The 16,200-nt window shown below is 41.4% G+C and overlaps 2 protein-coding genes across 2 annotated transcripts; one reads left to right on the top strand and one right to left on the bottom strand.

Annotated features, from left to right (window-relative positions):
- Positions 1-647: 647 nt before the first annotated feature.
- On the bottom strand, positions 648-10,454 carry fkbp1b (FKBP prolyl isomerase 1B). The gene is made up of 4 exons (XM_058612820.1): positions 10,260-10,454; positions 9,569-9,616; positions 1,847-1,959; positions 648-1,399 (listed from the first exon to the last, which is right to left on the bottom strand). Exons 1-4 carry the CDS (start codon positions 10,294-10,296, stop codon positions 1,271-1,273), a joined length of 327 nt encoding a protein of 108 aa, XP_058468803.1. The 5' UTR covers positions 10,297-10,454; the 3' UTR covers positions 648-1,270.
- Positions 10,455-11,455: 1,001 nt separating this feature from the next.
- Positions 11,456-16,200, top strand: wdcp (WD repeat and coiled coil containing). Its single transcript, XM_058612816.1, has 4 exons — positions 11,456-11,864; positions 12,566-14,485; positions 14,604-14,724; positions 15,365-16,200. Exons 2-4 carry the CDS (start codon positions 12,566-12,568, stop codon positions 15,544-15,546), a joined length of 2,223 nt encoding a protein of 740 aa, XP_058468799.1. The 5' UTR covers positions 11,456-11,864; the 3' UTR covers positions 15,547-16,200.

Consider the following 16,200-nt stretch of genomic DNA (forward strand, 5'->3'; position numbering starts at 1 on the left):
AATTTGCAGTATGCTGGTGGTCATAGATGTCCTGAACACAACCAAGTAAGTCCTTGTCAGAACCTATGGAAAATGTAGTTTTTATCTTAACATTGACATTTTTTCGAGTGGACAAGTGTGAATATGGGACGTTTAACTTGAAATTTCTCTAAATGTTTACAATAAAAAAATATCTGATATTCAGTACAGTAGAAGATATCAATGTGCTGAATACAGCCATTTTTATTCAGAACCTTTCGAGAACTCTCTTTACAAAGTTGCTAAAAGTCCAGTTATTAGGTCTCTGAAACATAGCTGTGAGGATTTTCATTATTTTTCCCATTCAACCACAATGTGATTTCAAATGTGCACTCAGAGATACTGTGCTCTCAGTGTTTTTATTGTTTTAAAACCAGATGTCGATGCCCTTACAAATCAGCCTGAGTCATTGGATCACAGGCTTTTAACCATAAAAGCCTACATTTGTTGGACGATACATCTTATAAGAAACAGACAGTCTGCGCAATGCATTAACATAGTAATTCACAGTACACTTTCCTCTGCAGGCGGGGACTTATGCAATTCACCACTAGGAGGTGATGTTTGCCCAAAGGCCCCTGCCATGGTTTCCGTTCCCTTCCCTCAGTCAATCACAGTCACAAATAACACACAGTACATGCCATTTTTATTCAAGGGTTGGTCAATAAACTGTCACAGCAGTAGCAATGGCTCTTACAGTGTTCTGTACAGTATTGAATTGGGTTAGATTGGATATTGTACACTTGCAGTCATCGTTTATGAGGGATATAAAATATACTAAACATAGCAACACCATTCAGAGCATTTAGCAGGACGAACCTTAACCAAAGTGGCAATGCAGACAGTGGTACATAATGCCCAGTCAATACACAGAGCATAAGTAATTTACTTTGAACACATGTACTCTGTTGTTAAAACTGTAAGGCATGTTTTGATTGCAGTGTAGTACAGCATTTCATCAGATGACTGATTTTATCTTGGTTCAACAAAATTTACAACTTCATACGGCATTGAACAAAAAAAGCACCTCAAACAAACGAACCAAACATGGTGTGTGTTAAAGTCTTTCTTTCAGTGTGCATTTATGACACGATGGCAACAAAGCAGCAGTAAACATCTTTAGTATTGAACGAAAGAAGACTGTAGAAATCATAGAGGAGTGAGTGGATGGTGCGAGACAGCGCCCTGTGGAAACAGGCTGTAGCGAATGCAAACTCATTAACCTTTGGCCTTCTTATTTTCATACCACGCATCACTCCAGCTTGAGCAGTTCCACATCAAATATAAGTGTGGCGTTTGGGGGGATGACCCCAGGGTGACCTGTAGCTCCATAAGCCATGTCCGGTGTGCAAGTGATTTTAGCCCTCTGGCCCAGGCTCATCTAAAGTACGGAAGAAAACAAAGATACACAATTGATTATTCTGCTGGTGTGTTCTCTTAAAAGCCTCTCTCTCACTATTGTGACAAACAGACATGTAACTAATAGCAATGACTCAGACAGAAATATATTTGATTATAATTCGCTTTAAATGTGGAGGATTCTTAGTTGCATTCTGGAGACATGTATTCATCTTAATCATAATCACATTGAAGTTTTCTCAGCAGTGGTCATGAGTCATAATCAGACAAGGCTCTGTGAAACATTGCACAATCAGGAACCTGAAACTGAAGATGTTAATTCATTCAAATTTAGGATTAAGATTTAAGATTAGAAGCACATGCAACTCGGTCTAAATCACTATATTATTTCACACTTGGTGAAATAATTGCTGAACCACATGATGTGACAAAGTGTCAAAGAAGCACTGCCCTTTCTCTTCCATCTTACCTGTGCTACTCCTTCCTCCCAGCCCTTAATGACCTCATTCCGTCCTATCTTGAACTTGAAGGGCTTGTTCCTGTCTCGTGAGGAGTCAAACTTCTTCCCATTCTGCAGCATACCTACCAAAAGAGACATTACATCAATACAATTCAGACAGTTCAGAGGCATTTAGTAAAATTCATTTCCGATTTTGGTGATTATACTATTTTTAATGGCCATTTCAGAGCAAGACATGCTCTTATGTTGTTCTTTCCATGGCCTTAACTTCATTATCAGCGCACACCCTTCCTTCAGTTGCTAATGTTTTCGTAGAGAACATTCTCAGATTTAAAGAATAAAGCGGCGCTGGCTCCAGTCTGAGGAATTATTCTGGCGGCATTCCTTATCAGGGCCTTGGGTCTGTTTCAATTACCCAAATGTACAAAGGGAATGTGAATCGGGAAGCATTGGCCTGGTTTAGTGGATTATTTTTAAAGTTAACTGGGCCAATGCCTGCCTGTGTCTAGACTACAGGGAGAAAAGGCTAACAAAGGCGGAGCAGTGCAGGACTGTGCTCCTTCAGAACACTGACCAGCCATTCAGGCATGATTATAACACTGGGGCCATTTAACACAACTAAAGGCATTGAAACACTAGGCCCTTCTCGATTAGTGCATTCGAGGTTTCTTGTTTGACTTTTGCCACTTTCTGTCGAGGGAATCCGAACTACCATCTTAGCTGATGCAGTGTTTCTCTGATAACTTGTTTATTGTGGCCAAAGGACTTAATATTACACACTTACAAACAAAGACAATTAACATTGCCATTAGAGGTGGGTTAAAATTTAGATTTAGTGATATATCGTCGTCCTTCTTCATGCAATACGATAATCGATACACCAGGGCAAATATTGGCCAAATATTGGTCACCTGTGGGAAACTTGGGCACAAATTATCAGGCCAAAGAAGAGGGAGTTTGCAGTGGGATAATGGTGGCGAAAGCTAACGAGATGCCCCATCCACGTTCAATACATAGACTTTATACACTTTGTTCTCTATGTTGTGAATAAATAGAGCAATCCTACTCTTTTACCTTCTCTAACATTTTGTTTCCTTCAGTTAGACAGATACCCTGACGTATCGCTACATGATTGTCTTGCAATATAATGAGTATCGTGATATTATGTATTTATACCATGTATCTTGTATCGTATAATATTAAGAGGTACCCTGTCATTCCCACCCCTAATTGCCATTATATGCCATTATTATTTTGTCAATACTATGCATTACAACATGCATGCACTACAATAGCAACAGACATAGTCTGGTTTTCTAGAAGCTGTACAAAAAAATTGGCATAATTTGATAATGTGATGTCAAAATGACATAAACTGCAATTTTTTTAACCCAGTCAAGTCAAAAAAATCTCTGTAGTAATTTAGCAAGTGTGAATATCTGGCATTTAAAGTTGCGCATTAACTGAGGTTTAGCAGTGGTGTCTGGCTCATCTTGTCACGAATGTTGGTACTGTACTCCTCCTTCTCCACTTTCATGCTCTCTAAACTTAGTAGGTCCATCTTTTCCAAGAACCTCAGTAGGCCAGATATCAGCGGGCTGGGCCTGGTCCAGCTACGGAGTCATCAAGTACAAGACGAATGCCACCTGCTACATGGCATTCGAGCGACAGAGAGGAAAAACCTTCTCACATCGACTGTAAAAAAAAAAAAAGTGGGTTCAGTTTCTGGCCATGGCGTCTGCAATTTGCTAGGAAACACTAATTGGCAGCATGCGCAAGTGAGGGATGGGATTGTATCCTAGGCATTGCACTAATGAACCCGACTTGGTGTCTGAAGTGACTGTTGAGAGGCTGCTGCTGACGTAGGATGGATATTGTACACCTACACACTTTACATGCTTTTGACTCATGACTTCTAACTATGACATAAATACGAGACACTAACACCTCCAAGTGGATTGGCAAGGGCCACTGTAGACCAGCAGAAGGGTTAAAACAATCCACCATACAAATAAAAAATGGGAAGTAAACGGAAGTAAAAATATATTGAATAGCTACCGGGGGAAACTCCTCCGGTTGCAAAAAGAAGGGAAGTTTATGGTAAAATTAGTCATTAGTCAATTACTTCTCACTTGATTTATAAATTCAATGGTCTCAATTGCTAGTTTCAGGCCTTCATCAAAAGAACATAATATCAATTTTGTAAATTATGTTCCCATTAGGGCTACATGGCAGCATAGTGGCTAGCACTGTTGCCTCAGGGGGTGGGTTCCCGGCCCTGTCCGACCAAGGGTCTTTCTGTGTGTGGTTAACAATTTCTTCTTGTGTGTGTGGGGGTTTTCTCAACCAGAGGATAATTGCACACGCTAAATTGACAGTAGGTGCGAATGTGAGCATGAATGGTTGTTCATCTCTATATGTTGGCCCTGCGATGGACTGACGACCTGTCCAGGATGTACCCCACCTTTCACCCTATGTCAGCTGGGTTTGGCTCCAGTGGCAGACAATAAAGGTCCCATTAAGAGAAAGATAGACTATAAATCACGAGTGGACACCACTGTGACTGACAGCTGGTGTAGTCCAGTAGGAGCCTGGTTGCAGGCGACACATTTCCAGTTGTGAAACCGCAAAACATGGTGCTAATCAAATCGCAAATCTCTAGGCTTCAAAGCGGGAGTTCAGATTCTTCTGGGTGAAGTCATACCCAGTTGCCACTTGGGTAAAACCTATGTGGACTGCAGTTTTAGCACTCAAACACAAAGAGCGTTAAGCAAATTGACTTTATCTGACAGGAAAGAGAAGACATCCAAAACTACTCCTAAACCCCGCTTGTATCACTGCTCTGTTATCACAAAGCCGGACCCTTCCCTTCCTGAGGCTGGCTCCCAGACTCTCCTCTCCACAGGCTTTCTCATGTTAGTGCTCTGACTAGATTTGCAAAAAGCTGCAGTGCACAGGGGTGGGGTTATTTTTACTCTGCTTACTGTATCCTGTCTCACCCCTGTCTAGGATGGCTGCCAGCACAACAACCCCCTCTGCCCCCAGTGTGGGTGAAATGAGATGTGTGTAAAGCTATCTGTCTATGACAAACCCTCTATGTGTTGCCGCATTTCACAGCTGCAAACATGCACGTCTCAATGGGAGGAACAAAATCTTGTTCATGCCTGGCCCTGTATTGTCTTATCCTAATTTATAAGACAATCCTAAAGTCAAACAAGTCAATTCTAACATAGAGGCTGTCAGGGTTTGTTAGATGCTTATTTATGTGCTTTAAAGTCACTGCAGGAAGACACTGTGCTTACTCTCTATCAAACTACAAGCCTTAAAAACCTGTCAAACACAAACTGACAACTCAATCTTAAGATAAGACTTTCCCTCTTTGAGTGCCCATTATGTAATGAGGTCTAAGATGAATTTATATCCATGACTGAGGTGTGACTCTCCACTGCTGTGACATCTACTTCTGTTGCCCTGCACTGTGAAAAAAACACAACAGGGTGTCATAATTCACCAAGAGCTAAAACCGACACAGGATTTTTTTTTCGTCCCTCATTTAGATGCTGCATGTTAAAAACATTCTTGCTTTTCATTAACCATGCTCCATGCTCTTGGGGCCGGACATTTCCTGTGGCACTCAGTAGCAGGAGTCTCCATTGGAGGGTGGATTTTGGCATCTCGTGACATACAACTTGGTCTGTCTATTTTGGTGTCACACTCCAAAAGCCATTAGGGCTCAACTTCACCTCAGTGTGTTTCACGGGGAAGTCTGGAGCTCAAACATGGTAAGGCATGACGTCCACATTTAGGCATGACGTGCAGTCAGTCTGCCGCTCCTACACTTCATGCTCCTGGGACCTGTGCTACACAGCAGGGTTTGTGGTTTATGAGATACAACCCCACAATAATGTAATGTTGCACTTCTTATTGAGGTAAATTACCATGGAAACTGGTGATAATCCTCAAACCTGCTGGGGTTTAAGTTTGAGATCAAAACTAGGGCTGAACAAGCAATCACAATTACATACATAGTCTATGGTTACCAACCTTGCATTACTGTAATTAATACTTTGATGGTGTCATGTGGTCATGCTCCATGTTGCTTTACATCTAGAATACACTAAATAATGAACTCCAGATTATGTTTCCCAAATCAAACCAGCTCAACTCCTGACTCATCAGACAAATTCACTGTAAAGAGAGAAATGTCAAAGAGTCAAAGATCATTTTTATCAATGACTGAATGGTTTTATTGTTCCACACTTCCCATGTGTCCACTCTGCTTTTAAAACAGCCCCTAACAAACACAGAGAGAGTTTATCATACTGCTACATCATAAAAAACAATTGCTTCAATTGAACTGAACGACAGGCCTAATTAATTCACCACAGAGTAAACTTTCTCCCAGTATTAATGCTCTGACTCATTCAACTCAGAACACGGGGAGAAATTAAATCTCTGCCCTCTAATGTGTTTCATTAGAAAAGCAATCAACACACTAATCAATATTTTTGTACATTAGAGACAACTGGCTCGTCACACATTAATGCACACAGCGTTGGCAGCTGTGGTGGAAATCTGAAAATAAAGATCCTATAACGACACAACTGTCTGTGTATTTGTTGAACAGACATTTGCAAAGGGATAAAGTAATAGTTACCCAGGGTCAATTGTCAATCCCTCTATTAACTTATTAACTTACTAATACCTGTGAGAGAGTGGTCAGTGTTGTTTAGCTCAGGCTAAGGGGGAAAGAAAAGGAAAAGAAAGTCAAAGTAAGGTTCAGATGCATTTACAGATGTAACGTAACAACATGATAGTATGGTAATAATGTAGTGGGGAGATAATATTATGGTTGCTAAAAACAATGGTGTTAGTGTGGAATTAGGGAATAATTATATTACAGTAATATCTCTTTTGTTTTCAAAGTAATAGCTTTTGTTAATGAGAATTAAAGAACTTGAAACTTCAAAGAGTGTCTGTGTTTAGTATGTGTCACTACTAAAGAAAACTAAGAAAAGGAAATGTCATGGAGTTTTCGAGCACTGGTTATTCAGCAGTTAAGCCAAACTTGACGTATGAAAACCTATCCTGAGCTTCCAGAACATGCCCCTGGTCTGTGGACTGGACTGTTTGTCATCACAGCCTAATGCCAGACTTCATTACACAGCCTGACTCTGACTCAGCAACTCCTCAAATCAATGATGTGACTACTGTATGCATCAATTCATTTGATTTCCAATCCTTTGGCCAGTATTGTGTATATTAGTAAGTGACTGGACTCTGCAGCTAATGCATGCATGAGTGCTACCACAGCAAGGCCTGTGAAAGCTAATCCAAGAATGAAATAGATAACAAATCCCAGGCCAATTTGACCTGCAGCAGCCTGCTGGTCTGCAGTGCTGCTGCTGCTGCTTCTTTGTAAACACACTGTCGCCATCAGCTACAAAACAAAGGAAACAATTGTGAGTGCGAAACAACGGCATCTAAGCTTTTACCTGCCTTGTTGCAATGATGCACTTTCTTAATTTGGGCAACAGTAACGCTCATCAGAGTTAGAGGTCTGTGGTGTCTCTCAATGTCTCCGTAGCATGTGTGTCTGCATGTTTAAAATCCCAGAGGAGAAAGTGAGGATCAAAAAGACATAGCAGTGAGACAGTGTCTAATGTTGAATGCTACAAACAGAGTGGTCTGTTCTTACTCTCACTGTTTATTTGTGTTGTCTGGGAAAAATAATATCAGTGCAGGGTGCAGTCTGTGCAGCCAGCTGGACAGGCTTTCACATCCCAGAGCTACAGCCAAGTTACCTCTATTATCAGTGCTATCCCTTTATTAGATCTCCAACTAATCTTGTCTGTGTGCTTTTAAATAAAACAAATGTGGGTTAGCCTCTGTCTTTACTACAGCTTGCTGATCTGATGCCGTTGTTTAACTTATTTACATGCAAATTCCTGGGTGCCTAATCCACATGATCGACACAAAAAAACCTCAAAGGGGTTCATACACTCACTCATTCACTCCATTTCCAGTCATGTAAAAGCTAAATACCTTCTTAAATAACACTAGATAAAGTACTCAAACTGAACTAAGAGCCACATAGCTGCAAAGCAAATCTTCAAACAATATCCTGGTTCGTGTCGCACTCTACTGTGGTTAGAGTTGAGCCCGTATCTTGAAAAAATACCACAACATGTTTTTCGTAACCTACAGTTAACTCATTTCCTCAGCCAATACAATATGATACAATAATACAAATGGTGCAAACCTTTCAGTGCTCATTTGGGGAGAAACCTGCTTTGGCTTAACTACTAAAATACCAGGAGCTTATGGGGAAATCCTGCAAGTCAAAAAGGAGAAAAAGGAGGGCGGTGGCTTTAAATGAAGCATACAATAAGCTGAATATTGTTCTGCTTTCTGTAAAAGACAAGCTTGCTTTAGTCGCACAGGATATTGTCAGGTTGTAGCACTGTAGCACAAAAGCTTTTGTTTTAAATGCACAGTGTGTAATTGTATGCTCTTAGGGGTGTTTCAATCAAAGCAGTAACAACAGACATAGTTGAAGCTTCAGAGGAAGAACACAAAGCAAAGGCAATGAGTAGTTATGATCTTAAACTCACAATAAAAAGTCAATACACTAAATAACTAGTAGTACTGAATATTTCCTTCATAGGTTTCATAGGGGGACGGTGTCACACACCTTTCGGCTAATGTTTGTAATAAAAAAATAACATGAATGTAGTCAATTTGTAGATATTTTAATGCAGAAATCTTAAATAATATATGTTTAAATAATTGTCTAACTAAACTGGAGCTACGAGCGAAATGCCAAGCAATGACCAAACCCCCACGTTCCAGTTAAATGCATCATTTCCGATTACAGGATAATTTGATACTGATTCAGCAGCCAATCTCTGCAAGGATCAGGCTAGACGGCAAAATCTGATTACTTTTTCCACTGTCCCCAATAAAGTTGAACAACAAAGATTAGTTACAAAATATTAAGATTAAGTGTCGCCCTGTATCTTTCCTCATAAAATCACAAACACAGTTAAACTGATGCTGATGCTACTATAGTCAGTCAGTGGAGAATTTCCAATCATCAGTTACAACACGATAATACATGAATACACGTCAAACAATAACACTCAGAGAGATAACACCGCGACACATGCAATAACTTTTATGACCATATAATAACCGTGTGACCCACAGACAGACAGATGACATGTGAACTTGATTTTGTTTACGTTCTGTCTGACCTAGTTGTCTGGTCTGCCAACCCAGAGGCACAGAATAACCCAAATTTATTCCCCAACAATCTCAGCGTCTCAAAATAGGCCAGTCTGACAAGAGACAAACAGGAAAATGAAAGCATGTGTGTGTGTGTGTGTGGGGGGGGGGGGGGTGCACGTGTGTGTGTGTGTGTGCACTCATTACCTGAGTGCATGGTGCAAGTTTCAACAGTCTCTAAAATGTCACTGGTATTGTGACACACCACAATACACCCTGAAGTCAAAATCTAATGATTGTTCCCTGAGCGTTTCTTTAGAAATGTCTGCGACACACGTCTGCCAGCAGACTGTGGACACCCTTAGCTGCTGAAAAAGCAAGATATGCATGTACAAACACACACACACACACACACAAACAGACACATAGACAAATTTCCTCTATCAACAAGAAAGACGCCTGGTGTCACGGTTGCTAAAGGCAAGGAAAAGGGGTATTATTTACCTATGTAATGGACAACACATGTCTGGCCCTTCTTTGGAAATGTTCTTCCTGTGAGGAGGGAAAACAAGTGTTAGTGTGTTTGTGCACATCACGCAGTCTGTCAGACTAATCCTGTGCATTAACAGTGAGGAGTTCCTTGCAGGAATGCCATGCAACTACTTAATGCCTGCAGACAGGCTGAAGTCAGACATGCTCTGATTGTCTGGTATGTCTCAACCTTACATTAACTTTGACCTGGACACTTGTTTTTCCAGGGTAAGGGGCAATTAAAAGCCTATAATGCGTTTATCAGAGAGATATAGCCTTCAAGAAGCCTACAAGTCTGCCCGATTTACTAAATACCCATCATACACTTACATTTAAGGAATCTTGCAGATTAAAGCTTGACATAGTTCACCCATTTAACAACCAGCAAGTAAGGAGTTTTCTAGAAAGACGTCATGCAAATACGAGTAACAATGTGGAAATAAGGGTTTAAAAGATTATTATTATTACTACTACTGTACCCCAAATATGACTATTAGTTGCTAGACATATAATAGGAAAACCAATATCCTGCACAGTCCGACTTTACATTTTTTAATCATAAGTTACTGTTATATGTCATAAGATTTGAACGACATTCCGGTAAAGTACCGAGCCCCAACACCCCCGCATTAAAAGCTCACACAAGCGAATAAAAACAACTTACCATCACCGGGAGATATTGTCTCAACTTCCACGCCCATGTTTGTGCTTCTTTATAGATTAACTCTGAAACATGCAGCCTAAAAAACCTTCGGACGACCAGTGTTAACCGATTTGCGGCTACAAGTCGGGCTGTTATCGGTGGAAACCATGCATTCAGCGTACAGCACCGACCCGAAGCTGCTGCCGCTGTAGCCAAACTGGGGTTGCCAGATCTGCACGACAAAAGCTGCCCAGAGGCAACAAAGTCAACAAAACAATTACATAGTTACTACTAGTAACAACAAAACAGAAAGATATCTACAAAGATAAAGACATCTACATTCACCGTGACAACATTATAAGCAGTTTACCCATTTAACCAGTCTTAGTCTTAAGTCTTAGAATGCCTTTTTTATAATTATGCAGAGATCTCTAACTTTTTTTGCTTGCCCCTTTCCTCCTCCAATCTCTGCCTGAATGACAAAGTTACATTAAAAGTCGTTGTCAATTATTATGAGGTGTACTGTGCATTAGCTGAAAAAAAAATCGTTAAAATAACTTCTGGATACATATGACATTCAAGCACTTTAGTATAAATAGGCTATGTAATGTAATTATTTAAACGAACAATATGCTTTCACAGCAGAAACAACTCATTGACTGGAACTATTTAAAGTTTTTAATGTCATTGGTTTCATTTGTTTGGAATACCTTGGAAAAATATGTCACCTCTGTTACTGAGCAAAAGAAAATGCAAGGAAAATATTCTTGACTGTTGTCTGTGTTTGTTAGTGAAGAAGGATTGTCATCAAATTCCACAGTTTATAGAATCTTAAAAGGTTGAACTGTATGAAAACCTTTTGTGAATAGTCTGCACTAAAATGATACATCTTACCTCCCTAAATGTTTTAAATGTTGTGTGCCATTATGTTTAATTTTGTTTTGTAAATGTCGCAATTCATTTAACAGAGGAAAGACAGACGTCTACCTGCTGTTGAAAAACAAGTCACTGTTATTCAGAGTACATTTTACATTAGCTACATTTATTATAGTAATATTACTTTTATCTGAGTAAAATATTTCAGTTCTCTTTCTGGTGTTGTCACGTAAACACGTCAACTCAAAGCTGACATTAAATACTATACTAAGTATTTAGATTCTCCGGGAAAACAGCGGACCTGGCAACCTCAAAGACAGCAAAGATATTTTCTATTCAGAGTCACAGTGGAGATCAGCAACTTCACCACGCATACTGTCTTCAGCCTGGTAACCGCCGTATGTGCACGTATAGTGCCGTATAGTCTTAAGACTATTCTATTTTTGTATCCCTGATAAAGAATATCAAAATGTTTGAGTTATCTTACATTAAATAGCACTTACAAACGTAAACAAGGACCCAATGCGGCCAAAGCGTTAAAAACGGTTCAGTTACATCCGAACTACATATCCCACAATGCACTGTTGCGGTTATCTCTGCTTCAAAAAAAAAAGAAGTTATCTCTGCTTCCGGGTCAAATAAACCGAACATTTCCTTGTGTTTAGACCGGCAAAACGTGACATTTAAGATGGTAAACTCGCTTTTAAAGGTTCACACGGATTCTTCGTGAGATGCTTGTGGTATTTGAAGGTAGGTGTGCTTTAGAAATGCATGTTTGTACACGTTGTATGCGCCTATTATTAGTTAGCTCTCTAAATAAACATGGCTAACTAAATGCATGTAAACAAGTCATTTCCACTGTGTGTGAATTCAATTAAAAAGGCGCTTATCATACTTGCTGAGTTACTGTTACCCTTATTGATTAATTAGTATGAATTAAAGCTGCATGTGAGCACAAATGTATTATATTATTGTATGTCACTTCTAATATAGTAAACTCGTGTTAATGTTAAACGCATGTCATTTTAAATAAACCTGTGTGTTTTGTTTTATTCCATTTGGATGAGGAAAGTGCACAAGAGCTTATTTAATGTAATTATCTCAGTTTCAGCAGGTATTTAAGAGTAACTGTTGTGCTGACTGAGACACTTCTGCTCCACATATACAGTTGTTAATGCTCTGGGGTCCAAACTCGACATGGGTGTTGTTAAGGTCATTCAGGCATAAGCAGCTATAAGTCGTCACCACTGCCTCAGCTCAGGCAGAGGGGATTAAGGCACGTACTTGGAGGGAGACACGAGAGAGGCTTTTACTGTTCTTATTCTGCATAGGTAGCTATAGCTATTCCTGTGCAGGACCAATCAGATTAGACACAGGTCTCTTATCAATGTTAACTGTCCAAGTCTGATATTTTCTTTCCTTTATTGTTCCTCCTCTCCATACCTGCCAAGATGGATCTTGGTAAAGCAAAGCTGCTTAGGACAGGTCTCAACACTCTTCACCAAGCCATTCACCCTGTGCACGGGATAGCATGGACGGACGGTAAGCAGGTGTGCCTGACATCTCTCTACTTCGTCAATGGTGAGGTTAAGTTTGGGGACACCAACGTTATTGGGCAGTTTGAGCACGTCTTCGGGCTCTTCTGGGGCCCACTGTGCTGCTCTGACTCCCCTGCATTGCTGGCTGTTCAGCACAAGAAACATGTTACCGTGTGGCAACTGCAGCTCAGTGCCCTCGAGCAGAACAAGCTGCTCTGTACTCAGACCTGCGAGATGAGCGAGCCTTTCCCCTTGCTGTCTCTAGGCTGTGTGTGGCATCCTAAACTGGACATTCTGGCCTTGTTGACCAAGAGGGATGCATCTGTGCTGTTTTCTGTACGGGTGGACAACAGAAGAATCAAAGCAGACATCAAAGGTAGTGGACTGATCCATTGTGCATGCTGGACTAAGGATGGCACACGCCTGGTTGTAGCTATAGGCAGTGCTCTACACTCCTACATCTGGAATGACATCCACAAGAGCCTGGTTGCCTGTTCTTTCTGCCCCATCTTTGATGTGGGAGGCTACATATGTGCCATTGAGTCCACAGGTGATGCACAAGTTGCTGTGGCCACAGAGCTTCCTCTGGACAAAATCTGTGGGTTAAATGCAGGCATGGCATTTGACATGCCGCCAGAGTCCGTGTCCTTGCAAGACCAAAGCCCGCGCGTGGTCAGGTCGGGTGACGACAGTCTTTTGGACTCAAGAAGGAGATCCTTTGAATCAGAGAGGTCCTTCATCCCCACCTCAGGCCCTCTAGATCTCACCCACCTCCTGTCAAAGCACCGTCGCTCTGACCCCAGCCCACTTATCCATCTGCGCCGCCGAGACACTTTGACAGGCTCTGGTCAGGACTCCTCTCACCTCATCCTGGTCACATATGAGCGCAAAGTCACTACCACCCGCAAAGTCAGCATCCCTGGGATCCTGGTCCCAGACATTGTTGCTTTTGACCCACGTGGTTCCACAGTTGCAGTGGCTTCCAACACCTGCAACATGGTGCTTGTGTACTGCATCACCGCCTCTGGAATGCCAAACATTCAGCAGTTCTCTCTGCAGACGAATGAGAGGCCCAAAGGAGTCTGCTTCCTCAGTGACAAGATGCTGCTGCTGATGGTGGGCAGGCAGAAATCCAACGATCCTGCGTTCCTCCCATCCTCGAACACAGATAAATATATGCTTCGTCTAACGGCCAAAGAGTTGATGCTCAATGGAGAGACTCCTGCCACACCACCCCCCTCTGCTCACAACCAGGAATCCACTTCTAATATATGTGCAGGGATTAGGAGGCTTTCTGAGAGTCTTTCCAAAGATGACAGGGAGCGGACAGGGATAAAGGATTTGGTGTTGCCTGGAGGGGGAGTAGTTCGATCCCCTGGGAACAGGCGGAAGCTGGTGGAGGAGGTGAGGAGCGGCGAGCCCAGCCCCATCACCAGCTCTGTGGATTTCTCTGACCGAGCATCAGACAGAGCTCTCTCCAGTGCCTCCTCCATCACGGTGGAAAATTTCGACATGGACCATGTCAACCGCATGGCCAGCCTGGGAGTGGCCGGCCACGCCAGCAGAGACTCCAGCCGGTGCAGTTCTCCTCGATTTGAGATGTCAGACAAACTCCACACCGAGTCAACACTGCCTATGCCTGAAAAGACATCAAGTCCTGCCAAGGAGCAGGCGCTGGAGCAGCTTGTCCACAACATGGAGAGGCTTTTTACTCGCTTCACAGACGTACAGCAGTGCCTGACAGAAATCAGAGATTTTACCCAGAATGGCAAGAAGGGCCCGAGTGTCTACCCCAATGCCTCTGAACCCCCCTATGCTAATATCACATGTCAGGTACAGTTTCTTTACTCACATTTGCCTACTGTTGATGAAGCATTGCTCCATAGTTTATATCACACTGAATCTGTTCCCTTTTTTTCTCTTTACTTTTCCCGTCTTTGTGCATGTGTAGAAGCAGTTGTCAGAAAACGTGTTCATTGATGAGCGGAGGCCTGTGCTGCTGTGTGACGGGAAGCTTTGCCTGCGTGCTCTACAGGACCTCTTCAACCTGACTATAGTGGAGATGATGTATGGTGTGTGCAGCCCAAGTTCATAAACGAAACAACTCTTCAAGCTTTGTTGTTGTAAATAACAAAAAGTCGACATCCCGTTCAAAAATTCTTTGCTGTCATTTTGATGTCTTAAGAAGAGCCTTGTTTTTACTTTGAATCAGTGACTAAGCTGCCTTTTTTAAAGCCTTCCATCAGCTCTATAATTGACCATGTTGTAACAGAGTGTGACAAGGTTAATGAATTAAAACTACTTAGAGGAAACTCTTGCAAATCCTTGGAAGGTCTCCTCTGTGAGTATTTTCCGCAAGCTTAATGGGCTTCCCTCCTGCGATTACCTAGAAGTTTAGATACATAGATTATCTAATTCTTTTATTTTTTTAAGATTATTTTTGATAATTGCCACCATCAACTGTATAGTCTATCAGTCTAGCACTGTTCTTTTGTTACAGTGTGTAAACTATAATTGGAAGTGATTAAAAGCCTAGGTGAGATTACCAGGTTTTAAACAAGAGCAGCTTACTCCCATTCAGTGTGCTGCATACTGTTTTGTTGCTGTTGTATCAAAGACTAGTCATCTCAGACTGAGTTTCATCAAGAACTAGTGCCTGGATGTATGGAAAAACCACCCACGCACACTAATAGTCTTCTGTTGTTCTTCCAGGTCCTCTGTGGATTGTACTTGTAGCAGATGCAGACGGCTTTGTGCCTCTGACATTCAAGCCCAAGGAGGAGCTCACAGTGCGGAACGGGAAGCGGAAAACGATGTTGCGGACTCCTGGGAGTCCAGAGAACTCTTGCCCATCCAGCCCTAGCCCCAACACAACCACGGAGGCCTCAGTATAGTCTCTCTTAACACACACTGACTCCAGTTAATGAAAATATACACTTTATACTTTGGCTTGGTCCAAGTGTGCAGACACAAACATGCAAAAAGTCCCTTTGAGCGATAACCAGAGTTTATTTGTCAGATTAACAGTAGTAGTTGAAGGGCTGCCTATTGAAATGTTATGTTTACACATTGCTGCTTTGAAGTGAAACAGCTGAGCAACATTCTTTCTCTATTTTTGGATATATAAAATGCAGCAGTGTTGTTCAAGTCTAGTCCTTCACTGAGACACTTCACCAACAGCTTTGCTCACTGTGTTTCAGAGATTTTTATGGTATTGTATCATATATTCACATCTCCTCAAAAGTACCAACATGCAGTATAATACATTATGTAAATGTTTTCTATTTGTTATTGGAGAGCTGCAGATATTGCTAATCTTTTGAAAATATGGCATATAAAAACACATTTTTACCAAATAGTCCCATTAAAATGTTAATTTTTCAACTCTGTCTCAAGCTCAGTCTCTCATATGACCACAAGAGGGAGCAATACACAATAATTACGTCACTGGTACTTCACATCTCCTGGAAGACAAACTTCTACAGAAAAATGCTGTATTTTGTAAGCTAAATACTTTTGTAGCCCATTAAATATGTATATCTAGCACA

This window comes from Solea solea, chromosome 17, assembly GCF_958295425.1.
Source record: "Solea solea chromosome 17, fSolSol10.1, whole genome shotgun sequence".
Classification (NCBI taxonomy): Eukaryota; Metazoa; Chordata; class Actinopteri; order Pleuronectiformes; family Soleidae; genus Solea; species Solea solea.

What these genes read in the sequence shown, in the direction of transcription:
- fkbp1b (XM_058612820.1), bottom strand. Translation starts at nt 10,296, where the DNA reads ATGGGCGTGGAAGTTGAGACAATATCTCCCGGTGATG. An exon ending in GACAATATCTCCCGGTGATG is followed by an intron (nt 9,617 to 10,259) that starts GTAAGTTGTTTT and finishes CCCTCCTCACAG; the next exon opens with GAAGAACATTTCCAAAGAAG. An exon ending in ATGTGTTGTCCATTACATAG is followed by an intron (nt 1,960 to 9,568) that starts GTAAATAATACC and finishes CTCTTTTGGTAG; the next exon opens with GTATGCTGCAGAATGGGAAG.
- wdcp (XM_058612816.1), top strand. Translation starts at nt 12,566, where the DNA reads ATGGATCTTGGTAAAGCAAAGCTGCTTAGGACAGGTCTCAACACTCTT. An exon ending in ATGCTAATATCACATGTCAG is followed by an intron (nt 14,486 to 14,603) that starts GTACAGTTTCTT and finishes GTGCATGTGTAG; the next exon opens with AAGCAGTTGTCAGAAAACGT. An exon ending in TATAGTGGAGATGATGTATG is followed by an intron (nt 14,725 to 15,364) that starts GTGTGTGCAGCC and finishes TTGTTCTTCCAG; the next exon opens with GTCCTCTGTGGATTGTACTT.